The 25,874-nt window shown below is 40.8% G+C and overlaps 2 protein-coding genes across 3 annotated transcripts; one reads left to right on the top strand and one right to left on the bottom strand.

Moving 5' to 3' along the window:
* Positions 1 to 3,703: 3,703 nt before the first annotated feature.
* Positions 3,704 to 10,135, bottom strand: LOC101736817 (tetraspanin-11). 2 transcript variants are annotated; one of them, XM_062675473.1, is made up of 5 exons: positions 10,052 to 10,135; positions 9,897 to 9,970; positions 8,291 to 8,644; positions 8,052 to 8,192; positions 3,704 to 7,544 (listed from the first exon to the last, which is right to left on the bottom strand). In XM_062675473.1, exons 2-5 carry the CDS (start codon positions 9,960 to 9,962, stop codon positions 7,314 to 7,316), a joined length of 792 nt encoding a protein of 263 aa, XP_062531457.1. In that variant the 5' UTR covers positions 9,963 to 9,970; positions 10,052 to 10,135; the 3' UTR covers positions 3,704 to 7,313. The 2 variants fall into 2 exon arrangements, with proteins under 2 accessions (XP_062531457.1, XP_012549850.1); XM_012694396.4 differs by having other exon boundaries at positions 9,897 to 10,129.
* Positions 10,136 to 10,366: 231 nt separating this feature from the next.
* LOC101736680 (uncharacterized) lies at positions 10,367 to 22,347 on the top strand. Its single transcript, XM_012694379.4, has 9 exons — positions 10,367 to 10,525; positions 10,712 to 10,835; positions 16,480 to 16,971; positions 17,064 to 17,331; positions 17,453 to 17,587; positions 18,331 to 18,369; positions 18,630 to 18,790; positions 19,359 to 19,514; positions 20,234 to 22,347. Exons 1-9 carry the CDS (start codon positions 10,443 to 10,445, stop codon positions 20,366 to 20,368), a joined length of 1,593 nt encoding a protein of 530 aa, XP_012549833.2. The 5' UTR covers positions 10,367 to 10,442; the 3' UTR covers positions 20,369 to 22,347.
* Positions 22,348 to 25,874: the final 3,527 nt, after the last annotated feature.

Here is a 25,874-nt window from a genome sequence, read left to right as displayed (position 1 = left end):
GGATGTATCAGCTTCAAACAAAATGATAAGTCTATTTCCGAAACAGTTCAAAAGTGAGCAAGCGTGCGCCGATGGTCCAGTGCAACATATTATTATCCTTCATCATTCATGGTCTGGCTGAGAAACAAGCGTCCAGATTTTTTTTACGGATCTTAGAGACACCGCATAGTGAATGCCACCACCCACTCTCCTTAGGTTATACAAATATCAATCTATACTTCTATACTTATATTAATATTATAAAGCTGAAGAGTTTGTTTGTTTGCTTGAACGCGCTAATCTCAGGAACTACTGGTCCGATTTGGAAAATTCTTTCAGTGTTAGATAGCTCATTTTTTGAGGAAGGCTCACGCTCACGCATATAAGATCACGCTAATATCAATGCAAGCGGCCCAAAGCACGTCATTTCGGATCCTCCCGATCCACTAACGTTGCTTTTAGGTAGGTACCTAAAGCGAGTAAATTTACCCATAGACACAGCCCACTGAGTTTCTCGCCGGTTCTTCTCAGTAGGTCGCGTTTCCAGTGGTTCTGCAAAGCACTGCTCTTGCTAGGGTCAGTGTTAGCAACATTCCGGTTTGAGCCCCGTGAGCTCACCTACACACATTAAGGTGAAGCTGAAATAGCCGCTCAAGGCTATCAGCTTAGGTAGGAAAGAAAAAGCAAGCGGACCACCAACAAATAATGTTTCAAAATTGAGGTTTTTTCCCTTATGAGAGCTTCCGCTCGCTGCATGCGCTGTGGAAACGGTTAAAGTTACGCTAAAATAATGCATGACAAAATTGTTTCCCTTTAAAAGTTCTAAAAAAGTCTGCGACAGCATACCTATTATGTCGATATTTTAAGTTTAGATCACTTTAACGTTTTTTATGCTAATTAAATTTGTTCTAAAATAAGCATTATTTGTGAAGGAATTTTTATAAAGATGATATTAATCCTTATCCAAGTAAATACGTTATTCATTACAAGTATTTAATTTTAAAGAAATTTCCCTTCCTTGATTTTAATGAGTATCTCGCTATGAGTATTTAAATGAGTATGTATACCTTCTGTATTGCACTTTTAAAATAACATCGCAGCAAATAATGATCAAGCGCGTAGCATAGATGTACAAGGCGCCGGCCGGCCCGGCCGGTGCGCGGCGGCACAGAATGAGAATAAACACCCAAATCATAAGATAGGCTTTGAAAATTATAGATTTTCTGGATATCTCCAGGATACCATCATCATCTTGATGATTACAGGACGATTCGGGAAGTTTACTCTATCGAACAAAAAAAAAGAAAAAAGAATTATCAGTATCGGTTCAAGCGTTCTCGACAAATTGGTGAACATACATAGATAAAAAAATGGTGGTCGAATTGGTAACCTCCTCCTCTTTTGAAGTCGATTAAAAAGCGTGATTTTGGTACGTCAGTTCTTAACTTCTTGACAATCTATTATTCAAAAATATTTTCACTTTCTACGTAAATGAAGTCGCGGGTAAAGCGTTATGCCAAAGTAACGGCTAGTTGTATCATATGGCGGCTGTCTCACTCTGTAAATCGGAAGAAGTGACTGTTTTCGGCAGAAATAGGCAAGGAGATACCTACCTTAAATTGCATATAAATCTTTATTTTCGTTGTCGTTAAGTCGTTCGTGAGCAGATGTTGAGTCCGCACTAATTTCTTAGAAAAGTTGGTTATTGTCGCGTCGTTCGATGCTTGTCACCGGGCGTCTGCTGCTTCACGTGGTGGACGTGGACACGACGATATTGAATTTAATTGAAATATATATTTTTTAAATGTAACACCTGAAACCAGCGTCGGAACGATACTTCTACAAGGGCATGTGACATGATAATCGACTTGTCGTCGCCGCAACTGACTACTCTCCGACTCCTGCTCACGCAGGAATCAGACGTCCTTACGGATCCATCAGATCCACTAACTCTATCATTAGTTGCCTTCAGCATTATGAGCTTATATTAGTATTATGAGCAGACTTAGGGACTCTGATAAACGTTCTTGTTGAACTCGGTAAAGAGTTTGACATGCAACATAGCCCGTCTCGCCCGCTGATTCTCGCCTGATTTCCTCAGCGGATTGCGATTCTGATCTGGTAGTGGATACATTCGTGAAGCACCTGCCTTTGAGCAATTAGGTTTCCTTCGAAGGCACTCGGGAAGCTGTTAGCAAATCCTACCCCTCCCGGCTGAGCCTGTACTCGCCCATCTATCCTGGTGAAAGCGGATAAGCATCCGAGCCACCAGTAATACTTCCTGTCTAAAAATAAAATATTAAAAAAACACACACAAGATAATCCCACTGAGTTTCTCGCCGGGTCTTCACAGAGGGTCGCCATTCCGATCCGGTAGCAGATTCTGCGAAGCACTGCTCTTGCTAGGGCTAGTGTTAGTAGTCTCCCAGGATAAGTGGCTTATCTACCCATCCGGGAGTAGCTGGAATAGGCTCCTAGGCTACCAGCGAGAAAAAAAGCACTTCTTCACAACTACACTAAACGCCTTTTTTTATTTGTGTCCCTAAGCCATTCATGCGATTGTGATAAACCCTTCTGAAACTGGCCGTCGTCGTAGACTGAAGGACCAGACGCCCGGTGCATTCGTATAGAACGTTGAGACTGTACCGGTGTTCCAATCTAATAGGCAGGCAATCTAGACAGGTACCAATTTTTTTAATGAATTACGTATCTAACAAATGCTCACGAACGACTTCCATAGTGAAGTAATAAAATCGTCTAATATAAATCAAACCCACAAAATTATAAATAATTTGCGTAATGGTGGTAAGACGTGTTATGAGCCCGCACTGGTAGGTACCACACCCTGCCTATTTTGGCCTGAAGCAGTAATGCATTTCGATATGAAGTGTGGGGCAGCTAGAGTGCTATAAATTGAACTGACTCAAGTCTCAATACCTTAGGTTGGGTGACGGCATTAACGCTGATGTCATTGGACTCCGGTAACCATTTAACACCAGGTGGACCGTAAGCTCGTCCATTCATATAAGCAAAAAAATAATTGAAGAAACTAAAGTTATTGTTGGTACTCCAGAGATTTCTATCTTAGTACTTTCAACAAGCGATAGAACGGGCGAGTAGTTTCAAAAAAACTGGTTTTTTCCCTAACTAAACCTTGAGAGGCTATGCCAGAGTACCTAACAAGTAGTTGAGCTTTCGGGACTATAACCTGGGACGTTGCTAACACCTGCCTTAGCAACAGCAGTGCTTCGCAGAATCTACCACCGGATCGGAAACGCGACCCACTGAGACGTTCCGGCGAGAAACTCAGTGGGCAGTGTCTATGGGTTAATTTACTCGCCGAAGTTTACTCGCTTCAGGTACCTACCTAAAAGCACCGTTAGTGAATCGGGAGTATCCGAAATGACGTGTTTAGGGCAACGTCGACTGTTTACCATTCGGTTCGCAAGATCGGGTATGTAATTACCGGCGGCCATGACAAGAGGGTTTTCGTGTCGTGCCGGCTTCTCAAAGTGGCGCAATGATGCCGACTGTAACTACTTACTGATGGAGTCAAGCTCCAGATCGTCGTGGTGATCCACGTTCCTCATGTACCACGGTCCTCCGACGGCTATCCTGCAAAAACGGGATTGAATGACTTGAAGTAAGAAAACAGTGTTTTTCATACAGTTGTGATCAGAGCGATCCCAGCCGAGTTTCACTAGTGAAAAATAAAACAATGCACTTAGTGTTAATACGTTTTATTAGTGTTCACGAAAACAATACTAATGTGTCGTACATTACATACTACTAACTAGTACATGGCACCGCCGCACGTCGCCGCCACGTTGCAGCCGCACGTGGTGTTAGAATACTGTTACTTGTTTGTTTTATACAGGAATCAGATATCATTTAACGACAATTTACATAAACTGCGTAATGTTGTACACTTGTACAGTCACAGAGACGTTTGCTGTTGTTGTATTGTCGTCAGACTCAAGTCGCAGCTCGCCAACGACTTGCGACCTATTTAAACTACGCATCGTGGCTGCTTGCGCTGAATCACATTATTTATTTGTAATGGCAGTTTCACTGGTAATATTAATGTTTCAGCCAGCGCTAACTTACACTTAATTCTACCTCGTATTATAATAATTGAATAAATATAAACTATTAAATAACATTATATAGTTGTTTCATCTGTGCATCTCGCTCTGTGGCATGTTATAAGTTGACTTTCAAAGTTACTGTATTTTATTCCGGATTCGCGTCTCTGTTCATGTCTGATGTAACCAATATTATATTAAGTTAGTTGTACCACAATAAACAAAATTTAAACAATATTTAAGTAATTCTAAGTTGAATACGCACATAAGCGCGCGCGCTTAATGTTTCTCAGTCAATATAAACAGTGGCCGCGCAATAACACTTCAGGATTGCCTTCTTATATTTATCGCTGACATTGGAAAAGAAGAAAAGTGGCGGTTTAATAAAGAATAATATACTCATCCATATACATATTGACGCTTGAAAGGCAAACGTGACTAAGCGACAATGCGTGAACTTTACAGTAGACTAATTTAGTTGAAATACCTGAAAAAAAATCAATTTTAACGAATCTAGCTGTAGGATTGAAATGATTTTAATAGTACTAGAAATTAATTTTTTTTGCGCATCGAATATGGTTATTGCCTATCATTTATGTACAAAGCAGTTATTGTCGCTTAGTCACGTTTGCCTTTCAAGCGTCGATATGTATATTGGTAACAATAAAAATAGATCGTCAACCTGTTGACAACCTGTCGAGAATCAGCAAATTAGTGGCTCGACTTGGTCTTTGTGGGTGGACACACGCGGATGACATTATCGAGGGAGATGCACGCTCAGAACAAAACAACTACATAAAAACTTTATCTTCTTCGTATTAGACTATAATAAATTAAATTTAAATAACTTTCTATTTGTACTTGATACGAAGGTAGTTAGTTAATGTAATTTATAAAATCAGTCTTTAAAAGGAGAAGGGGGAATAAATGCAGCAAGTTCTCAGGTACAGGGTTCAGGAGATCAGGAAACTCAGCAGAGAGCTCTCATTGAACATGACGTAATAACGGGACCGACCCATATTAGTCGGTTGTATAACTTCAGCGACGATCTGGTGCAAAATAAAAACGAATGCAGATCATACCAGACGTATGCAGAAGTCGCTGGAGAATGATGATGTAATGGTTCCCGTTAGTCTGTTCTACAATAGTTGCTTCAGGTAAGTAAACATACATTTCGCTTTTACATCGAAATAAAAATGACATAAAAAAAAAAAGAAACTGTTACATACCTAACGTAACTGATGTTAATACTAAAACATCTTACAGACTAACAAAATTTTCAGATTTTGCATCTACAAAAAAGTAAATGAACCTTAATGATAATAACTTATTATAATATTATAAAATATAAAATGAATTTGGTATCGAATTTGTTGACTTGTTAGTCGGTCCCATCTGCAGATCTGCAGAGATGCATGATTCTATGACCGACCCGGTGAGAGCACAATTGTTCTCTGTAATTATTACAAATATTCCATATCCAAATTGTACAGAATCCAACTGAATGTAAAATAAGAAACACTATGAGTAGTGGAGTGTAGTTGTTATTAAGATACAACTACATACAGTACAGACGGGTACACAAGTGCTCGGGACTTTATCATAAACCGAATTTTTGCGATAAACATCTTCATAAAACTTTCAGAAAAATATTTGAGTGTTTTAGACGTAAGAGTTTCACGAGAGGTAGCCCTACCACTGGAGGTGGTGTGGCGCTCTCACTTCACAAAAAGTCCTGCGCTAGCGGATTATTTTTAACATGATTTTCCATTTTATATTATGATTTTCAAATACTGCATTGCATACTAACGTTGATTAGTAATTAAAGGCATATAGACAATTCTTTGTTTCTACACAATGCACTGTACTTATTACATTGTAGTATAAAAGTGAAACAATTTGTACTGTCAATTATTCTTAATTATAAATATTTTTATAATATATTCGTAATAAATTATTATTAATAAAAAATATGGCTTTATCTTAAATCGCGAGTGATACATATTATGTATTGTGTATACGAGTATGGCACATTGAATGCACATTCCCTTGAGGGCGCCGTGCAACGAGAATGTCCGCTGTTTTGGCCAGTTCTAGTTGCTTTATTTCATAATTATCTGCTCATGAACACACAAAATAACTAACCATCTGAATTATTTGTTCGTCCGTGTAGGGTGCTATGAGTACAACTGAGTAAAACTTCACTTATAAAGTAATCCCATACACACAAAACAATTAAATTAAAATAATTCTCAATATTCAAATATTTCGGGCAGTCTTAACGTTTTGTTTAAACAAGACTTCGATCGAGCGGCTGTAGTGTCTCACGGGGACAGCTCCGTGACTTCACCCTAATCCAACGCTATATGTAGGGTGCCCATTCTGTAAGCGGTCGGTGCTACAGTGGGAGGGCTCGGAGCAGGCGAATCAGTGTGTAGCCTGCCGAAACTTCTCTTTGAATCTCAATGAACTAATAAGGAGCATATGATATGAGATATGTAATATGCATTATGTATACAGCCTATACGGTAGTTCGATCCGTAATGTCGTTGTGTGGCAGCCAATTTGCTTTTGCAAACAAACAATTTGTTCATAAAGGTGTTGGTGACTAAAGATAAAAGTAAGTAAAAGAAAGAAATTAGCCTTTTAATTGAATTTTGACTTTTTTTTCTAAAAAATAACGCAGCAATGGTTGCTTGAGTGGCGCACTCGCCCGTTACAAGTGATGCTATTGGTTTGTTATAAGCTCTTATGGGTTTATGCAGTTTTGAGGCCGTTTTGAAGCCACTTACAGATTTAGTCTGGTTAATGGTTTCAACATATATTCAATGAATCTTTGGAATTTCATCACGCAGGGGATAGATAAAGAAGTCATGGCGAGACCTGCTCGGTCAAAATGTAGAGAGCCCAAATATAAGAAAATGTTACTTGAATTGTCCTTTAACGGAGAAATATAAATACATATTCGTTAATTATCCAAAATAATTTCAATTCAGTTTAATAATTACTATTGCGTGTTTTTGCCGTTTCATTTCTAGAAATTCAATTTAGATAATTTTGAAAAGCATTTGTATAACGGTCAGTAGTCAGTAAATATTACTTTGCACTGGAAATACTAAGGATAATAAATAAAACAGTCTTGGTTCATAGAGTTGAGAACGTCGGGACTTAGCGTTCAATGCATCGACCAATAATATAGTGGTTATTTACAGAGATGAGTACTGTTTTTAATGTATCGATGTGACGCGATCACGCTTTGTATGCGTTGGGAGGAGCGGGCCGGAGAGCAAGCGCCAGCGTCAGCAGTAGCGTGAGAGCGTGGAGCGCCAGCATCAGCGCGCCCAGCGAGAGCGGCAGCCGCGCGGCGTGCTGCAGCGCCCAAAGCACGCGCCCCGCGCACCCCGCGCCGTGCACCCCGCGCCCCGCCCCGCTCGCGCCCGCCAGCACGCGCGCCGCCTCGCACGCCGCCACCTCGCGACTCTGTACGCACCACCTCGGCTGTATACTGTACGCGCCACTCCTTCTACTTCACGGATTGTTCAAACGGATGGAAGACCGATAATACTTGTGACGGTAGCCATCATAAAACACAAGAAATTTGACAGATGTCTGAATCTCGCTTGCCGCGCGCAATCTTTAAGATAAGTTCGCGAGCCAATCTTTAAGATAAGTTCGCATATATACAAGTAGGTATATTTGGTAGGCAGCGGCTTGGCTCTGCCCCTGGCATTGCTGACGTCCATGAGCGACGGTGACCACTTACCATCAGGTGGGCCGTATGCTCGTCTACCTACAAAGGCAATAAATATATATATATATATTTACAAGTCCCGATCAACAAAATTTGGACCACCGGTCTACCCAGCATTTACACCCGCTCGTTGGAAGATCTTCCTTTTGTTATATACCCCCAACATTCAATCTAGTCTATTCATGAATGTAACACAAAATGGTACCTTTGGGAAATACTGATTTTGTTTGTGTTACCTTGCAGCAGGAGGCCGGCACAGAGTAGTGTAGTGCCGGCGCGGACACGGAGAGATCTAATACAGGCGAGGACGGCACTTGCCGCTGCGACCACCATGACTCCTGCCAGTCACGTGCACTGTCTGCTCCGCAACACTCCAACTGGTTAATTACAATATCGTTATTTTCCCAGGCAAACATCAACATGATATCAGCTCCTCAGTGAATCCATAAAGTTGTATTGTTCTTATAATACTCACCCCCTCTTGTATGGCATCAATGATCTGAGTGCGAGAGGGTAGGAGTCCATAATGTTGTCGTACTGTAAGGGACAGGGTGTCACGCAGAGCACGGTGCAGGCGTGGCAAGTGAGCGGCGCCCCAACACGCGGCTGCGGCCTCAGCTGCGGCGGCCAGCGCTAGCAATGCACAAGCCGCACCCAATAACGCGCAAGAACCTCTCACCGCTCCACCCAAAGCCAAAGCAGCTCCAACTAGTAGAGCAAGGCCCCACGCTAATACGGCGCCCAATGCAGCGCGTCCTGAAGCCGTCTCTGCAGCACTTCCTTCCCACAGAGCCCAAGAAGCAAAAGTTACACAACCCAAGCCCACAAACTGAAAACAAATTCGCAATGACAAGAACTGAAATACTGAAATATTTCAAATATATACATAAGTGTGATAAGATATTCAGAAGAAAAATGTGTTTTTTTTTGTTATGGCTTATGTGGTTGGACAAGCTCACAGCCCACCTAGTGTTAAGCGGTTACCGGAGCCCATAGTTATTTACAAAGCCACCCACCTTGAGATATGAGTTCTAAGGTCTCAGTATAGTTATAACGGCTGCCCCGCCTTTAAGCTGAAACCCATTACTGCTTCACGGCAGAAATAGGCAGGGTGGTGGTACCTACCCATACAGAATAACAAGAGGTCTTACTGACAGTAATTACACTAATTATCATTTTGCAGGTTTGATTTATACTTCACAATGTTATTCCTTCACTGTGGAAGTCAATTGTGAACATTGGTTAAGTACGTATTTCATTGAAAAATTGGTACCCGCCTGCGGGATTCGAACATTGTTGCATCACTGAATACAAATGCACCGGACCTCTTATCTTTTAGGTCACGAAAACTTTAGAGTATTAAGATCACAAAATAAGAATTCAAATATACTCTTATTCTAATTTTAGGGTTTTATTTGTAAAATACATTTAGCTATATATAATTAGCTTTAATTTTTGTTATGCCTTCACTATGTATATATTTCGTTTGTATGTGCTATAAATACTTCCTTAGAGAGATTGATACTGGCCAGTGGCATTCAAACCTCGGCACAATACACTGAATGCCTTGGGCTGCATAGTTCTCAGATACCACAGATATAACAGACCTACTCAGTGATAGATATTTTAATTTATTTTTATTACTTGTTTGTTATGTATTACTTGTAAATTATTTACGGCATTGGAGGATGACGATCTATTTTAGTGATACATATTTAATAAAGTAGACTCGCATGAGCATCGGGAGAGCGCAGGACGCATCCATGCCTGAATTGTACTGCATCCATACTTGTTTGTTTATGTTTATACGCGGGCTTGCACGCCTATAGAACACGAGTAGAAAACCACCTATTACTACTAATAGTAACTATGTAAACTATGCCTGGTTAATTCAACTTTAGCAAGATTGTGCTCAAACACGAAACTAGGTTATTAAAATCGATCGGTGGTTAGTTGGCTACCAAATTACGGCAATTTGTACGTTTACATAAATGATAAATTCAATAATAAAGATTCTGAACTAATTGCGGCCGCAGTTCGCATTCTATACTTATAAATCAATTGGAATCCGTGAAACTTACCATAAATATTATGTTGAACACTATTAAAAGATACTTCATGAGGGAGTAACACCGTGACATACCCATTATTGATCCTAACGAGAATAAATGCACTATACACGTCTTTACTTTGAATAAATGAAAAAATTCGTGAATTTAAAAAGCTATCCACTTACGAATTTATTTGTTTATTTATATTAACGACTTTGAAGCCAAGCAGAATTCAAGATGAAAACGAAGATCAATGACTTATTGACATTTTTAAAGTCATTATTGCCATTTTAGAAATTGATAATAAGTAGATCATACTCTAGGTCTTTTGCACAAGTATATTTTTTTATTTTTAAATCGGGTTAAGTTATAAACTCTTATTTACTTTTCAAAATCTTAAAAAATATTCCCATTCGAAAAACAAGAGTAGTTTTATTTTCTCGGAGGAATTTAAATTTAGTTAGGAATAGACAAAGTCGTCAAGCTAGTTTCACTACGACGAATGACGAGCGACGAACGCCGAACGTTCGCGTGTTTTGACAGTGAACAGAATGTCCCCTTTGAAAACATAAATAAATGGCCACCGTTGTTATTACGTTTTTCCTATTTGCACGATTTTATGTTTGTAAAATGGACGCCGACTCTACGGAGAGGCGGAGGTAATTTTTTCAAGCTGTAAGAAATAAATGCCCCTCGAAAGTAAATATAATTTTCACAACAGTGTTTTGCAAATCAAATAGGGGTTGTTGACAGAAAGTTTCGCGCCAATGGAATTGCAATAGGCGGTGGTGTTGTGTCCGCGTCTCCTTTCAGTAATGTTATCAATAAAAGGACACTATTTTCAGGGAACGATACACGTCCCGAAGAGACCGGTGGAGTATGAACTCACAACGGCTAGAGCAAATCGTCGCGGAGCTGATGAAACCCATCAGCGACATCCGCCGAAGCTTCGATACAGACCTGAGCGCGGTGAGTGTCGTGAACACGCGCCCATTTCAGTTGTTGCCTGCTTGTTTTTGTCTTCGTACTCGCCTATCACCACTGACATTACAGCTCCATTAATTAAATACATACAATGAACTTTGGCGGGAACACGCAATGCCCGGTGAACTTGCGCCTCTATATTCTCACGCCAAATTATATTTAAATAGACCTAATCATTTCGGAAAACAAGTTTGCTCTGCGATATCATAAATAATTTAAAGTGAAAGATACAAAATAAGAAATACTGAAGGACATATGGAAACTAATTATTCTTAATTAAAGACATGAATGGTATCATATATACACAAAATACCTTTTTGTTCAATTTATATAACACAATACATTCATCCCAATATTTTGTTCAGTACAAAATAATCTAAAATTTGACTCCCAAGACAAAGTACTAGATGTACCAAGCTTAGTGGGAATAACTGGTCCAGGTACAGTCTATACAACTAATTGACCAGATTAAGTTTCAAGTATACATACTATAAATCAGATTCAGCATTTTCTATTAATAAAATTATTAACTTTGAGGTTTCGTCTGAGAATCAAAATGCTACTACATTTGATTATATTAGTAACTAATAATCTAAAGATTTCTTAATAAGAATAAAGAGCTGAAATAAATACAAAAAGAAATAGATGTTAAAAACAATTCTCTGTAATAATTACCTTGGGCATTCAAAATAAAAATGTCTTCAAGGCAATATTATACTTCCATGTCTTTTGTTCAAATATTTGACTTGAAAAGGTAATTTTTGCACAGACTGTTTGCTCATTACCGATTAGATATAGCACAATGTCATCACACCAATAAGTTAACAAGTTTAGAAAAAAACCTATATTTTGTAAACTCTAGTCTCTAGTATTTTCCTCTGAGTTACCACGAGCTGTATCCTGTATTAAGTTACCTACCTTTTCTTCTCTGTGATGTTCATGGGCTCCTCAGAAGCACTTAATTGGGTTAATGGTTTTGAGTTTATATTTAGGATATTTACTTAAAATTAAAGATACTATTGAAAGTAAATTAAATAAAAAAATTATCATACGAGTTAAGTTAATATTTTGAAACTAAATAGTGTTGTATTGAAAAATAAATTTTAACAAATAAACTCTTCTAGTGTTTACTTTTTGTAGTATTTTTATTTATTAATTGACATTGTGACCATCAAACAGCCCACCTAATAGTGAGCGCTGACTGACTCGTGAACATCAGCAAGATCGGGACAGAGTCATGTTGCTGTGTACCTACCTAATTATTAATATAGTAGTAATGTCTACAAAAACAATAAAACTATTATAAACTGCATTTTTAAAATGTCCATAATAAAACTCAAATTAATGTTAACTTTGATATTAGCAGTGGCACTTTGTTATTGTAATCATAGTTTCAGTAAAGATTTAAAACTTGGGGAACTGCAAACTCGTCTGTCTATTTACAGTAAATTAGTATATATATCCAGACAAGGACATCCAGATTAAATCTATATAATTTAAAATAAAAGTTAATATGCAAGAGGGCTCATTTCACAAACACAATAGTGGTACATAAATTATTAATTTAAATTAAAATTCATTAAATATTTTACTTATTTTTATAAATATGTAGTTGTTAAAAGTCATATGAATGCACAATCTATTAATACACTACCCAATGTGATTTAGTGTAATAAATAAAACTATCAAGTAATTTTACAGTAACATAAAAATATTTACCAGGAAAGATAGTTTAAAATTAAGAAAAATCTCTTGTAACTCTTCATGAAATGGTTAAAATAAATAAGTTAAAATATTTCCATTCAATCAAATATATTCATTCTATAAATTTACAAAAAATATTCCTTGGAGATGATAATAACAATCGATGGGTTTGTACAACTTTCATTTAAATGTAAGCAACTGTTAACAAGTAAATGTATGCGCATATCAATCCACTAGCCTCAACAAGTCTGTAATCTGGAAAATGTGATTACCATTACAATAGTTATTTTTTTTTTTTTACATTAAGAATGGAATAGAAGTACATGGTCTAACTGGTTTAAGTTGATACCAGGATCCATAACTGCTACAACACAAATGCACAGTGGGTCTACGTTCAGACCAGATCTCGAAGCTTAAATTGCGTTGCGTGTCTTATTACAGTTCCATGATAAGCTTTGGCAAGACAGTGGTAGGAGACTGAACTGACTTTATATGCTGTCACTAACCTTACTTGCTATACTTTATTACAATCAGAATATACTTACAGCGCTGGTTAAAAAAGTCATAGTCATGATGAGACTTAATGCTTTTAGAACACATTTTAAGAGAGAAATCCTCTTTTAGATTGATTTTGCTTGAAGACATGTACAAATATAGAATAAAACTAATTTTGGTCACATTTGCCTCAACAGTCTAAAAATGAACTTATTGTGGATAATTAACTCAGAGAGAAAACCATTGTGTAATCTTAAAATAAAAAAGGCATGCCCGCTGATTTTATTCACTGACTCTTCTTAGGACCGTGTCTCTTCTTGGAACCATTGCACTCTTTAACATATTTTTAAATTCGTGCACACAATACGTTTTACATTTAAGATGGGTAACTTATTGTTTTACATTTAAGACAATAAGTTTTACATTAAAGACATCGATAGACTCAGAAGATTCAAACAGGCTGAAACCTGGATTATTGACCATCCATAGAGCACGGTATTGGGGGAATGCATATTGTATCATCTAGCTAGATGGTATTCAGGCAGCTCACGACTGAGAGTATTCATGGTCCTCAATACTCCCTTCCCTTGCTTGTTCTGAGTTCAATCTTCGCGACTGCCGAACGATTGAGAAACATGTGCTGGATGAGTAGGTTAGTGGTTCAACTGCACCAGTATGAACCCTCATCCCAGATCGTAATAGTGATTCCTAACAATGTGCATGTTTAACATGCCCATGTCCGAATGATTGCGTATTGATATTGACTTATAGAATCTAAAAAAATAAAAATATATAATTAATTTGTGATTCCAAAGAAACCTTTCAAGCCTTAATGAATGTTTGTACTTTACTAAAGCCAATCTGGTTTTGCTTTGTGTTTGTCTGCCTGTATGATTGTCTGAAGATGCCTGTATGACTGTCTGATTCTGAGAATTCATGTGATCAATAACAGATATTTTATATGAAGTGCTTCATGTTCTATACATAATTTAATTACAGGTTTAACACGGTCGTACTTTTAAATTTATTTGCTTTACAGATAGAGCAAGGTTCGTTGACCTAATCTGCTATACATTGTTAAAATGTTACATTTCACAAAATATTTGTTTTTAACTTATTGATTAAATGATCACATCTTTTGTTTCACAACGAATGTTGGGAGACACAGCATTTAGGAATACTGCTAACTGCTAAATATTGCTGCAATGTCCAAGCTGTGCAAACATTGCATAGCTTTAACATGGCGTAACCTTGGCGGGTGTAAACTTTTATTGTTAGTGGAGCATGGGCTTACGCTCGCACTGGTGGTACCTGTCACCGTTCCGCCCATTTCTGCCGCGAAGTAGTCATGAAGGGTGGGATGGGACACCCAAAATATTGTGCAATTAAAACTCCGACTTCATATATGCAATAAGAAAGTGTTATCACTCATAAACGTGATGTAAAATTAAAAGAGCTACCTAACATTACTATCTTTGAATCAAAATGAGATTAAGTCTCCTTCTTATCACGCCCCACTTAAAGAGTCACCTTATACCAAAATAAAATTAAGTCAACTATAACGTGAGAATCTTTTAATCACGTAAAACTGAAGAAAAATTAACATCAATTAGTGTTAAATTGCATCCAGCTGTTTCAATTATTGTCAAATTTATATTCACCGAGACACAACTGCACAAATAAGTGCATTGTTTTTAAATGAATAAAATTAATTCAGGGCTATGTCTCGTGTTTGGGTTTAACAAAAACAGATAAAGTAGAGTATAGATACTTTCAGATCAGCCTTGGAAGTATCGTTACTTGTATCCGAGTTGCACGAAAGCATCATTAGTTTTCTTTGATTTCAATGTAAATCGAGTACTTAGGTGAAATTTCTTTTTTTGGAATATGAGAGGAGGATTTCCTGACGCTTCAGAAGCCATTGCAGAACGAGTGACAAAATCTGGCGATAAACTCTATGGGCTCATGATATGGATTCATCAGGACGTGTAAAGGTGTCTACGGTGGCTTGTTGTTGCGTGACCTTGGCCAGGCATGTAGTTAGCGGCGGACACAATAAGAGGCTTATCGTGTAGACCACGCGGGAGCGGACGGAGTAAGCCAACATGTGAGGTCGGATGACGAATTAGATACTTGACCTTCCTGGTTAGAAGTAGAGAGTGGTCGAGATGGGAGTGAAATTAAGCAAAAAGAATAAAAAACAAGTAAAATAAATTACTCCAAGTTAGGATCTTCTACGTTATCCTGGTAATCTATTGTACCTACAAACTTGCCGGTCCTGTAACATAACACAAAAACCAAACTCCTGAAGGCCGGCCACGCTTTACTCTGAACATTTCTAAATGTATTAGAGATATATTCGTTTGTTGTAAAACTCGTGCGTGACTCCCTATACGTTAGCTATATACTATATAAGTTCAAAATTATCAATTCTTCAGTATGTACAGAGTATTTTTTTATGTTCTCGATTGAGGACGCAACAACGCGTGAACACATTGAACCTTGACGCCTTCAGCTCTAACACTAGGAGCAGGCTTAGGGACCTCGGTAACCGTACTCGTCGAACTCGACAAAGAGTTCGCCGTGCAACCTAAACCCATGAATCAGCTCGCTGAGTTTCTCGCCGGATCTTCTCAGCGGGTCGCGATTCCGATCCCGTAGTAGATTCATTCGCGAAGCAGCTACTCTTGAGCTGTTAGGTCTCCTTCGGAGGCGCTCGGGTAGCTGTTAGCAAATCCCACCCCTCCTGGCTGAGCCTTTGCTCGCCCACCTGTCCTGGTGAAACTGGAAAGGCCTCCGGGCCACCAGTAATCCTTCAATCATAAAAAAAAAAACATTGAACCGCAACAAATAAAACTATAAATGCCTCCTTTTTTACATATACAGTAAGATACGGCCAGTTGTAATGGCTGGCACCTCAAATTTCAGATCCATTTTATTTAGTATAATTCCTCATTCGGATTACTAAATTCACATCCAATGAGGCGTCCCATTTACATGAACTCGTGGCAAGGCTTTGTTTGGTGGCTTACGCAATTAGAGAAATAAGACAAATAGCGGATGTTGAAACTTCTTGAAGCCGGTGTAGGCCCACGATGCAACCTAATTTAATTAAAAGCTTCTATAGATAAGGCAGGGACAAGTTCCAGGTCTAACGGTTTGCATTAAAACGGCTAAATATAGCGGTCATTACTTTATTTCCTGTTTAAAAAAAACATGTACGGTAGTTGACATTATGAGTGTATTCAAATGCGGACGAATAACACCTTGGTCGTCCGTGACCACCTCATTTAAAGTAAATTTATTTCAATGAAAATCAATGGAATTTGATACCAAAATAAGTTATCAATCACATAAACTACTTTCTATTTTACTCTTATAAGTAGTTTAAATGCATTTTTCTTATAAACGAGGTCTACTTAATTGACAGCTCTTAGAGGAGTACTTGACGGAGGCGGGGCTCCACGCGCTAGAGGCGGGCGAGCGCGAGGATAATGAGGAGGAGGGACTTCCCGCCAATGGCGTCCCCAACTTCGCGGAGCTGGCGCTGGTGCTGCAGCACTCTGCCTGCGTGTACGGACGGAAGGTCGACTTCCTGTACCAGCACGTGCTCAGCGTCAGCGACTCGCTGCAGCACAGCACGCAGGACGACGCGCCGCCCGACCAGCTGTCGCACGACAACTCGCACGTCGCCAAGCGCCGCCGCAGAGCCTCCGCGGCGTCCGGCGACTTCGTGCTCATCGACCTGGAGCCCTGCCCCGGCGCCAGTCGCGAGCCCGACGCCCGCGTGCCGCCCACCCTGGCGCGCCACTACGTCGAGCTGGAGCCCCGCCCCACGGCTCTCTGGGAGCGCCCGCTCGTGGACTACCGGGGGGAGCCCATCGGGCTGCCGGCCGACTTCTACGTCACTTGGAGGCTACAGGTGCTCGATCGTTTTCCAATTGCAATACGGTTCAACTCGCGACTGTCGAGCGGACGGATCTGTCATATGCATTTTTAATTTATTTGGACTAGAACGGATTACTAGTGGACGAGCTGGTGTCCCCGTCGGGTCCTCGAACGGAGCCCCTGCGGCCCATCTCTCTGGCAGAGCTGCAAGCTGCCATCTTAGCGCACGGCCTTCCCTCTCCGGTGCGCACGTCCACACCCCTGATGCTGGAGGCGCCGCCCCTCGAGCCGCCACCCATCACTCCAGTCGTTGCCAAGAATGAGAGGAAGCGGAGGAATGAAGTCCATATAGAAGACATCGCCGAGGGTTCCTTGAGACTCGTCATCAGCAATGGTCAGTTCATTTTGTCAATAGTAAATATGTTTAAAAGTGCTGAAATGGAATAACCTTATCTGAATAAGTAGGCGGCCCCCGCCGTGACGTCAGTACTGATTCCGCCGCGTGCACTGTGCAGAGCTGGGCGCGCGCCTGGCCGAGGTGGAGGAGTTCAGCGTCCGCGGCGGCTGGGTCTCGCGCGTCATCCGGCGCCGGAAGCTGCGGCTGCTGCACCAGAGACACAAGTCACGGAAGGAGGAGGAAGACTTCACAGGTCGGGACGTCGCACTGAACATACATATATTGTTGCGTAGATAGATAGACGAGCTCGCTCCCCCGGCACTGAGCGCGGCAAACCGGAACGAACTACTGATGCGTGCAATATTGAACCCGCGAGCGGGGGGACTATCTCCCTTCTATATAGAACGGTGGGACAGTCGTCATATAAATGCAATTGTCATGCAATGCGAACAAGCCCTGGCCCATCGGCCGGTCACCGTCCTTACCAAACCCGTTGCTTGCGACGAAGGGCTCGACGAATAACTTAACCCTCAGACACAGTCCACTGAGTTTCTCGCCGGATCTTCTCAGTGGGTCGCTTTTCCGATTCGGTGGTATATTCTGCGAAACACGGCTCTTGCTAGGGCCAGTGCTAGCAACACTTCGGTTAGAGCCCCGTGAGCTCACCTACACGTCAAGGCGACCTTGAAATATCCTCTCAAGGCTATTAGGATGGGTAGAAAAAAAAACCTGGCCCACATGACGCTGCGCGGGCGCCCGCCGAGCTCCCTCCGCGCTCCCCACTGACGCAGTAGAAAATCTCTGCCGGAGCGGCGGGTTCCGGGTCTCACTGTACGGTCGATTCAATAAAATTAAAGCATCATGTTATTTTTCGGATTGCCTTTGTAAGCAAACGCACATTCGGTCCACCCGATGATAAGTCCGGCCGCTGTCTGCTGCTATAAGACATTATCCAGATCAATAAGAGAAGAGTTAAAAGTAAATCTTAATTTGCAGTGTTTCGCGGTTTTGACATGGCGGAGGAGGACGTCGGAGGTGAGTGTAGCGTCCGGGCGGCGGGAACACCCCGTCCCTTCACTTAGAATCGGCCACTTGTCGTCGAACGTTTTAAAAAACGTATTTCAAAAGTCAGTACAAACAAAAAAACGTATATACCATTAAACTCTTTAAAGACCGAATAAAGAATAAAATACAATCTTATTGAAAATGATATAGGTGCTTATTAAACACAAAACAGAACGTCGCCGTCAAATCCTTAATATTAAAAGAAGTAAAGATTGTGGTGTCGGTTGCAGGGTTCCCGGGCTGGAGCCGCCCCCCCGCCGCGGCCCTCCCGGCCACCCCGGCCCTCCCGCCCCCCCGCACCGCTGAGGACAGTGACGACGACGGGTTCTTCGAGCAGAGCTCCCTGGGCGACTCCGACTCCTCGCGGCTGGACGAGGAGCAGCGGCACGCGGTAACCGACGACCCTCAGCATGCTTACTGGCTGAGCTACTGTTGTCGATCACTACCTAACCTAAAAGCAATTTTAAAATAGCATATAATAATATATGTTAACATTTATAATATACGACGAAATTGATAACTCACAAACAGTTCACATACACACATAAGACTAACAATACAAGTTTTGAAAATAAATAACCATCATCTATACTAATATATAAATCTACAGTGGTTTTTATGGATGTTCCGTTATAACTACTGAACCATGCATCTGATTGACTTGAAACTTGGTATCCGTGTAGAAAATACTTGTAATGAATGGATAGGCTAATATTTACATGAGTGTTGGACTCCCTAGTAATAATGACAATAAATAATAATGTTAATTTTAAATGCCCAGCGAAGGGGGCGAGTATGGCTAGTTAAATATAAAGTTTTACATTAAGCATGAAGTGTGCCTTTACACGGACACGGACTTGCATGTCGGTGCTGCTGCGCTTAGTGACTCACAAGCTTACAAGTCAACCCCACAGGAATGTTTAGAGACTGAATAGAGTGTAATCGTGTGTCGCGTGCAGGAGGGCGGCTGGCGTGGCGCGCTAGACGTGCGCGGCGTGGCGGCGCGCGTGCTGGCGGCGTGCGGGCCCCGCGCGCTCCCCGCCGACGCACTGCTGGGCCGAGCGGCACCGCGCCCGCAGGACGTCTCCACCGTGCTGCTCGCCACGCTGTTCCTGGTGGGTACCCACTGCTTCTGGCGAACCAACGAACGATAAATTCGTTGTCATAGGAAAGTCTTACTACATTAAGTTTGGAAATTGCAAGAATATTCCGAAAAAACGTTGACAAAACCTGATCTGATCACTGAATGTTAACAAATCCTTGAGTTCGAGAGCTCCCGGCAGCCGCTCCGTCGCCGTGATGTCACGTCACCGCCCACAGACACGGCGGCGCGGCAGGAGCGAGGCTTTTCAACTTAATGTCTTTTTTTGTTTTTAAATATATTAAATATTGATTAGCGGATCACACGTATACATAATATAAAGCTAGATGCACGTTACTTCACAAATCAACTCAACACATCGGGCAGCATCCAAGACACGAAACAATGTAGGCCGCAGTGCGTCGCAATCGCCCCTCTGCAGAATAATACCGTGTAATAAAATCAAACGCAAACAAAGTATTAATATGTTATATTTCTAGTTTATTAACTGATGGTACAGCGTGGAGTAAAGTGATTTTACAATAGACTTAGCATTTTAGAATTGTTCTGTGTGAGTGCGGCCCGCGGGCAGTAGCGCTGGCGCCGACTGTGCGACCCGCGGAGGGTGCAGAACTAGTACATTAGATTTTATAGCACTTGGGATGCTCTAAACAAAAATGTTACTGCTGATTTTGTAGGCCAGTTTTGATCATTTGAGATCGTAAAAAATTAAAGTAGTCTTTCTCATTACAGGCCAACGCAGGCAACGTGGAAATAATTCAAGGTCCCCCGCTGAGCGTGAACTCGTTCTCAGTTCGGCTGCTGTCCACGGACCACACGCTCTACACGGCCGCTACACAACTTGATCTCGACAAAATATCTCGGTGAACCCGAATAACACACCGGCGGTAGATACTACTGTTACGGAGCCGTGGGAAGCATCTTGTGAACCACCTAAGAGTTCACAAGAAACTAGAGCTTATTAAATAAAATATTCTAGATAATTACCGTTTTAAGCACTCACAATCCCTCTGAGCTGATACAGTTCATAACAAAAATAAACTGAGGAATTAATTGATTATAACTTATAACACTACTACACGCTACGTTCGTGCTCTGCGGTAATCTGTTTTTAAATATTATTGTAATGCGTTTAGATTTCAATTACTTACAAATACTGTTAAAATAATTGATCGATGGTTGTTTTCAATTAACGTCGAGTGACAGAGAGGCTCATATCAATTATCCTATAATTTCAAAAAACGGTAGAATTTTGTAAATAAAAAATTAATGAATCCAGAAATTTATATTCCCATATACTATAATCGGACGTATTTTGTTTTTGTTTTTATATAGATTGTACTGTTTTATTTAAATCAATAATCCATATATGTACATAATATCAATTGTAAAAATTAAATCTTGTAAATATGTGTGTAAATGAAATGTAAATAGTTATAAATGTGATACGATGTCGCGTGCAGGGCACAGCTACTCGGGAACTGTATGTACTTGCAGTTAGTTAGGTGCACACGGCCACATGTCCGGGCGCGGCCGCCCTACAGGGGACGGAAAATGCAATATCTCCACCCGGAAACATATACCTATAATGGTGAAATGGAAGAAATGCCTTCCTGTACCTTGAATCTGTATGTTTTGGGTACTAATTGGAGCCGCACGATGTGCAGCGCGCATTACATTCGTTTTACTGGTGGTAGGACCTCTTGTGAGTCCGCACGGGCAGGTACCACCACTATTTCTGCCGTGAAGCAGTAATGTGTTTCGGTTTGAAGGGTGGGGTAGCCGTTGTAACTATACTGAGATAACTTATATCCCAAGGTGGGTGGCGCATTTACGTTGTAGATGTCTATGGGCTCCGTAAACTACTTAACACCAGGTGGGCTGTGAGCTCGTCCACCCATCTAAGGCATAAAAAATAAAAAAAATACTTAATAATTTTGAAGTAGATGATTGGCTAAACAGATATAATCTGACCCAACACCGCATAACCATGAAGCCGTTAATGACCGTACCATCGCGCTGCGACCCCGGGACCCTGACCAGATTCCCTTCACGTTAAATATTCTTTAAACTTTTTCCAAAACATTTAAACAACTTCAACAACAAAAAGTTCTCAATCATGGACAAATATTTTTATTAGTCAAAAAAATTAGATTTTATTTTTGTATTCAAAATCATGGTAACTATTTTTGTAAACTAGTTTTTAATACGATCCATTCTTGGTGCCTTATTTTATTTCAAGTAGGGCGCATTAGATCCGCGCACTGGATTCAAACACTAGATCCGCGCACTGGATCCACGTACTAGATGCGCGCACTGGATCCACGCACTAGATCCACGTACTAGATGCGCATACTAGATCCGCCCACTGGATCCACGCACTAAATCCGCGCACTGGAACCACGCACTAGATCCACGTACTAGATCCAAGCACTAGATCCGCATACTAGCTCCGCCCACTGGATCCACGCACTACATCCGCGCACTAGAACCGCGCAGCCACGTGGCCGTACACTTCACATTTGAAAACATTTAACTATGTTATAAAATAGTTTCTGTTAATTTTATCGAAATTGAACTTAATTTTGCTCATTGAAGACGCTCGCACAGAATTACTGTCGTTTAGAAATTGTAATGTAATGTTATGTAAAATAATCTTAACTTAATTTTGCTGTGTTGAGCCGCCAGAGGCAGATGTTTATGCAGGTGAACTTTAAAAAAAACAATTTTTTTGGAATTTTAACTTTTGTAACAATTGAGAGTTCATGAAAAGATACATTAAAAAGCATAAAACATCAAAGAGGAGAAACATTAAAGTGTTTTAAAAATAAATAATACTAAACTGACGGCAAAATTTTTAATTATTTGATCCCTTTTTTTTTTTTCCTACCTAAGCTGATAGCCTTGAGAGGCTATGTCAGCGTAACCCTAACTTTAGTAGGTGAGCTCACGGGGCTCAACCTGACGATGTTGCTAACACGAACCCTAGCAAGAGCCGTGCTTCGCAGAATCTACCACCGGATCGGAAACGCGACCCACTGAGAAGATCCGGCGAGAAACTCAGTGGGCTGTGTCTGAGAGTTAAATTTGATCCCAAAGTTTCATTTGTAGTATATAGAGTCGCATTGTGTGGTGCGTCGTCGGGGACGTCACGAGCCACACGTGCTGTATTAAGTCAGGTCCACAGACACCGTCGATTGAGAGGGGCGGCCGCCTTCCGAGGGACAGACTGCAGTACAATAGTGCGGCGGTAGCCATCATACAACACAAGATATTTGACAGATGCCTGAATTTCGCTTACGACATTATCAAGATAGGCTTGCTTAAATACAAGTCCCAAACAACAACATCCGGACCGTCGGCCTACCGAGCAACCACACCCGCTCGGTGGAAGATCTGTTCGTCGTATACCTCTAAAAGTAGTGATCGTTTATTTTATCCTTATCTATTACCAGCAGTGTCGAGGGGCTCCCTGCTCCCGGATGTGTCGGCGACCTCACGGGAGTGTGCTTCTAGCATTAGGTTCGGCTGTAGTACCCGGACGATTAGTGTTGTGTGCTTAGTGCGAGTTTTTTAACGTTCTCGATAACGTAAAAGTTAACTCATATTAGCGGCAAACGTTCCAACTCCATACAAATTTGTATTAACTTAAAAGTTAACAATAATATGTATGGAGCTGGAATGTTTGCCGCTAGGGGCGCTGTTGCTACTGTCTAAAAAACATTATTGCCTTTACAGAGAAGAAACTGACAGTAAAATCTTGCCGTTTATTTGATCGGATTTCGTCCTCACGGCGAGAGGATGCTACGTTTGATTATAATTACTGGTGGTAGGACCTCTTGTGAGTCCGCGCGGGTGGGTACCACCAACCTGCCCATTTCTGCCGTGAAGCAGTAATGCGTTTAGGTTTGAAGGGGGGGGCAGCCGTTGTAACTTACTTGAGACCTTAGAACTTATATCTCAAGGTGGGTGACGCATTTACGTTGTGGATGTCTATGGGCTCCAGTAACCACTTAACACCAGGTGGGCTGTGAGCTCGTCCAGCCATCTATGCAATAAAATAAAAAAATAAAAAAATTGTATTTAACAGCGATTAAACAAATGACGGCTGCTATTTTACTTTTCAATACTGGCATGGCCATATACAACAGTAAAACAAAGTATTCCCGAAAAGGGATATTTTATCATTTAAATAAAATTAGAAACATCAAATACTATTGTTAGATCCATCTCGTGTCTATTTTAGCAGTGTCAACTTGATATTTCTATTTTAGTAACTTAATCTTCCAGTGGTTGTTGTTCACAAGTATCTATAAATATAGATTGTGCACGCATTGTTTGTTCGCGATGAACGAGTTGGTTGTATTTTCCTAGTGGATAAATATTTTCACTAAAGGATTTATCGAATGCTATACGTTTTCTAAAAGAGCAAAGATGGTTCTCGGTTCCTGCTCCGGCATTAGGATACTTATAATCCTAATTACTGTTAATATATCTCTGTGTGGAGAGTTTCATATGTGACGAATTATTATCATGTTATTTCAATAAAATGATACATCCTTGGAGTCTTAATATTTTATTATTATATTTATTACAGCACGAGGAGAGCTTCTCCTCAAACAGACCTCTTGGAGTGCCTCGCTTCCCCGAGGCACATCCTGTTTCTACAAACTTTGACAAATTTATTGGACTATTTGGTACATATCTAATAGCTGACGTATTAACTGACCGTTGTTAACTTCATAAATACATTAGTATTTAGAATGAATATATTCTATACTGGATTGGTAGTAGGAAATACCTTTGAACATTTTGTTGGCTCCCGTACACCTGACTTCTTCAAGAAGGGCGTTGAAATATGACTACTGCGTTGACAGAGATGCCTCCATACCATGGGGGCACATTTTGATTGTTAGAAACAAAATAAAGAAGTAATTTCCCGTTGATTAAATGGTGATTTCGTAGGTAGAGACATAGCACGTACCAAAGTAATGAAATGTGTTATAAAACAAACATTCCAATTGACTCTGAAAGTGGACATCGCTCGAAATGTCGACCTCAAGTATCCCAATACTTATGGAACGTTGCAGGGATACTCCTTGGAATTGCGGCACCGTGCCAAAGGGGTCCTTCTTCTCAGTGAATGCGCAAACTTGTGTCTTCAACGGGTTGAATTGAACCAAGAGACAGATAGAGAGAGTATTCTTTATTGTACACCAACAAAAAAAAAACAATCCATCAATAGACAGCATGTCATTGATATACAGGATGAAAAGCGTGGGGGCAGTGGCGGATCTTCAGTGTCGCCTTCAGTGTGGCCGCCCTAGGCCCCAAGCCATCAGCCGCCCCTTTCTCAGCATCCACCAATATAGACTACATAATGAAATTACTTTATTGCCAATTTTTATCTAAATACTTAGAAATTTAGGCAAAACATTTAATTTTATTTCGCAAGAACATAAGTTGTTACAACTAGTTATTTGCTCTAACATACTCTGCCTACTTGGCATACTTGGTCATGATAACTTTTACACGAGTGTTATCAACATTCAACACTTAATTTCGAGATAAATATTTGAATATCTAATTAAACACAATTAATTTGTACAGAGCTACTTGTTATCGCAAGTGCGGGTGGGAAGTGTGGTTAAAAGAAACCATAAGTTTAGTATAATAAATAATAATAATAGCTGAGATGATAATAGAGTATTTAAGGATGCGGTATAGATTGCACCATACAGTGCAGTCCGCCTGCCATACTTTATAATAAGTTTTTTGACACGATTGGGGCCGTCCCTAAATCTAGCCGCCCTAGGCCCGGGCCTACCGGGCCTAAGGGTAAAACGAAGGCGTTAATGATCATGGTATCGGAGCAGACACCGTCTAGAACAACCGTGATGCTCCGCCCATCCAAACAGTTAGCGATCCACTTGCAGAGTCCCTCGGGGATTCCGTAAGATGGTAGCTTCGACAGAAGTACCCTATGCCAAACCCTTTCGAAGGCCTTCGTGATATCCAGGCTTACAACGAGAGCCTCGCCCTTGCTCTCCAAGGCTTCAGCCCACCTGTGAGTAAGGTATAGGTACAAGAAGATCGTCAGCTGAGCGACTATGACGGAAACTATACCGTCGGTCACTGATCAGCTGGCGATCCTCAAGATACATCAGGAGTTGCATATTTATTATTCGCTCCACCACCTTGGAAAGCAAGGAAGTTATCGCGAGAGGCCTATAGCTCGAGAGGTCCGACCGGTCATCATTCTTAGGGATAGGGTGAATGTAGGCGGTCTTCCATGAAGATGGAACCCTGTTAGTGCAATAAGAGAGGCGATACAAACGCGTTAGTGCAGGTGTTAACTCAGGGAGCACGTTTT

This window comes from Bombyx mori, chromosome 23, assembly GCF_030269925.1.
Source record: "Bombyx mori chromosome 23, ASM3026992v2".
Lineage (NCBI taxonomy): Eukaryota > Metazoa > Arthropoda > Insecta > Lepidoptera > Bombycidae > Bombyx > Bombyx mori.
This window is presented reverse-complemented; position numbering and strand designations above follow the sequence as displayed.

Coding starts and splice junctions, on each gene's coding strand:
- LOC101736680 (XM_012694379.4), top strand. CDS start 10,443: ATGGCCACCGTTGTTATTACGTTTTTCCTATTTGCACGATTTTATGTT. Junction 10,836..16,479: donor TCGATACAGACCTGAGCGCG/GTGAGTGTCGTG, acceptor CTTAATTGACAG/CTCTTAGAGGAGTACTTGAC. Junction 17,588..18,330: donor GGAGGAGGAAGACTTCACAG/GTCGGGACGTCG, acceptor CTTAATTTGCAG/TGTTTCGCGGTTTTGACATG.
- LOC101736817 (XM_062675473.1), bottom strand. CDS start 9,962: ATGGGTATGTCACGGTGTTACTCCCTCATGAAGTATCTTTTAATAGTG. Junction 8,645..9,896: donor TGTTCAACATAATATTTATG/GTAAGTTTCACG, acceptor ATTTGTTTTCAG/TTTGTGGGCTTGGGTTGTGT. Junction 8,193..8,290: donor TTGATGCCATACAAGAGGGG/GTGAGTATTATA, acceptor GTAATTAACCAG/TTGGAGTGTTGCGGAGCAGA.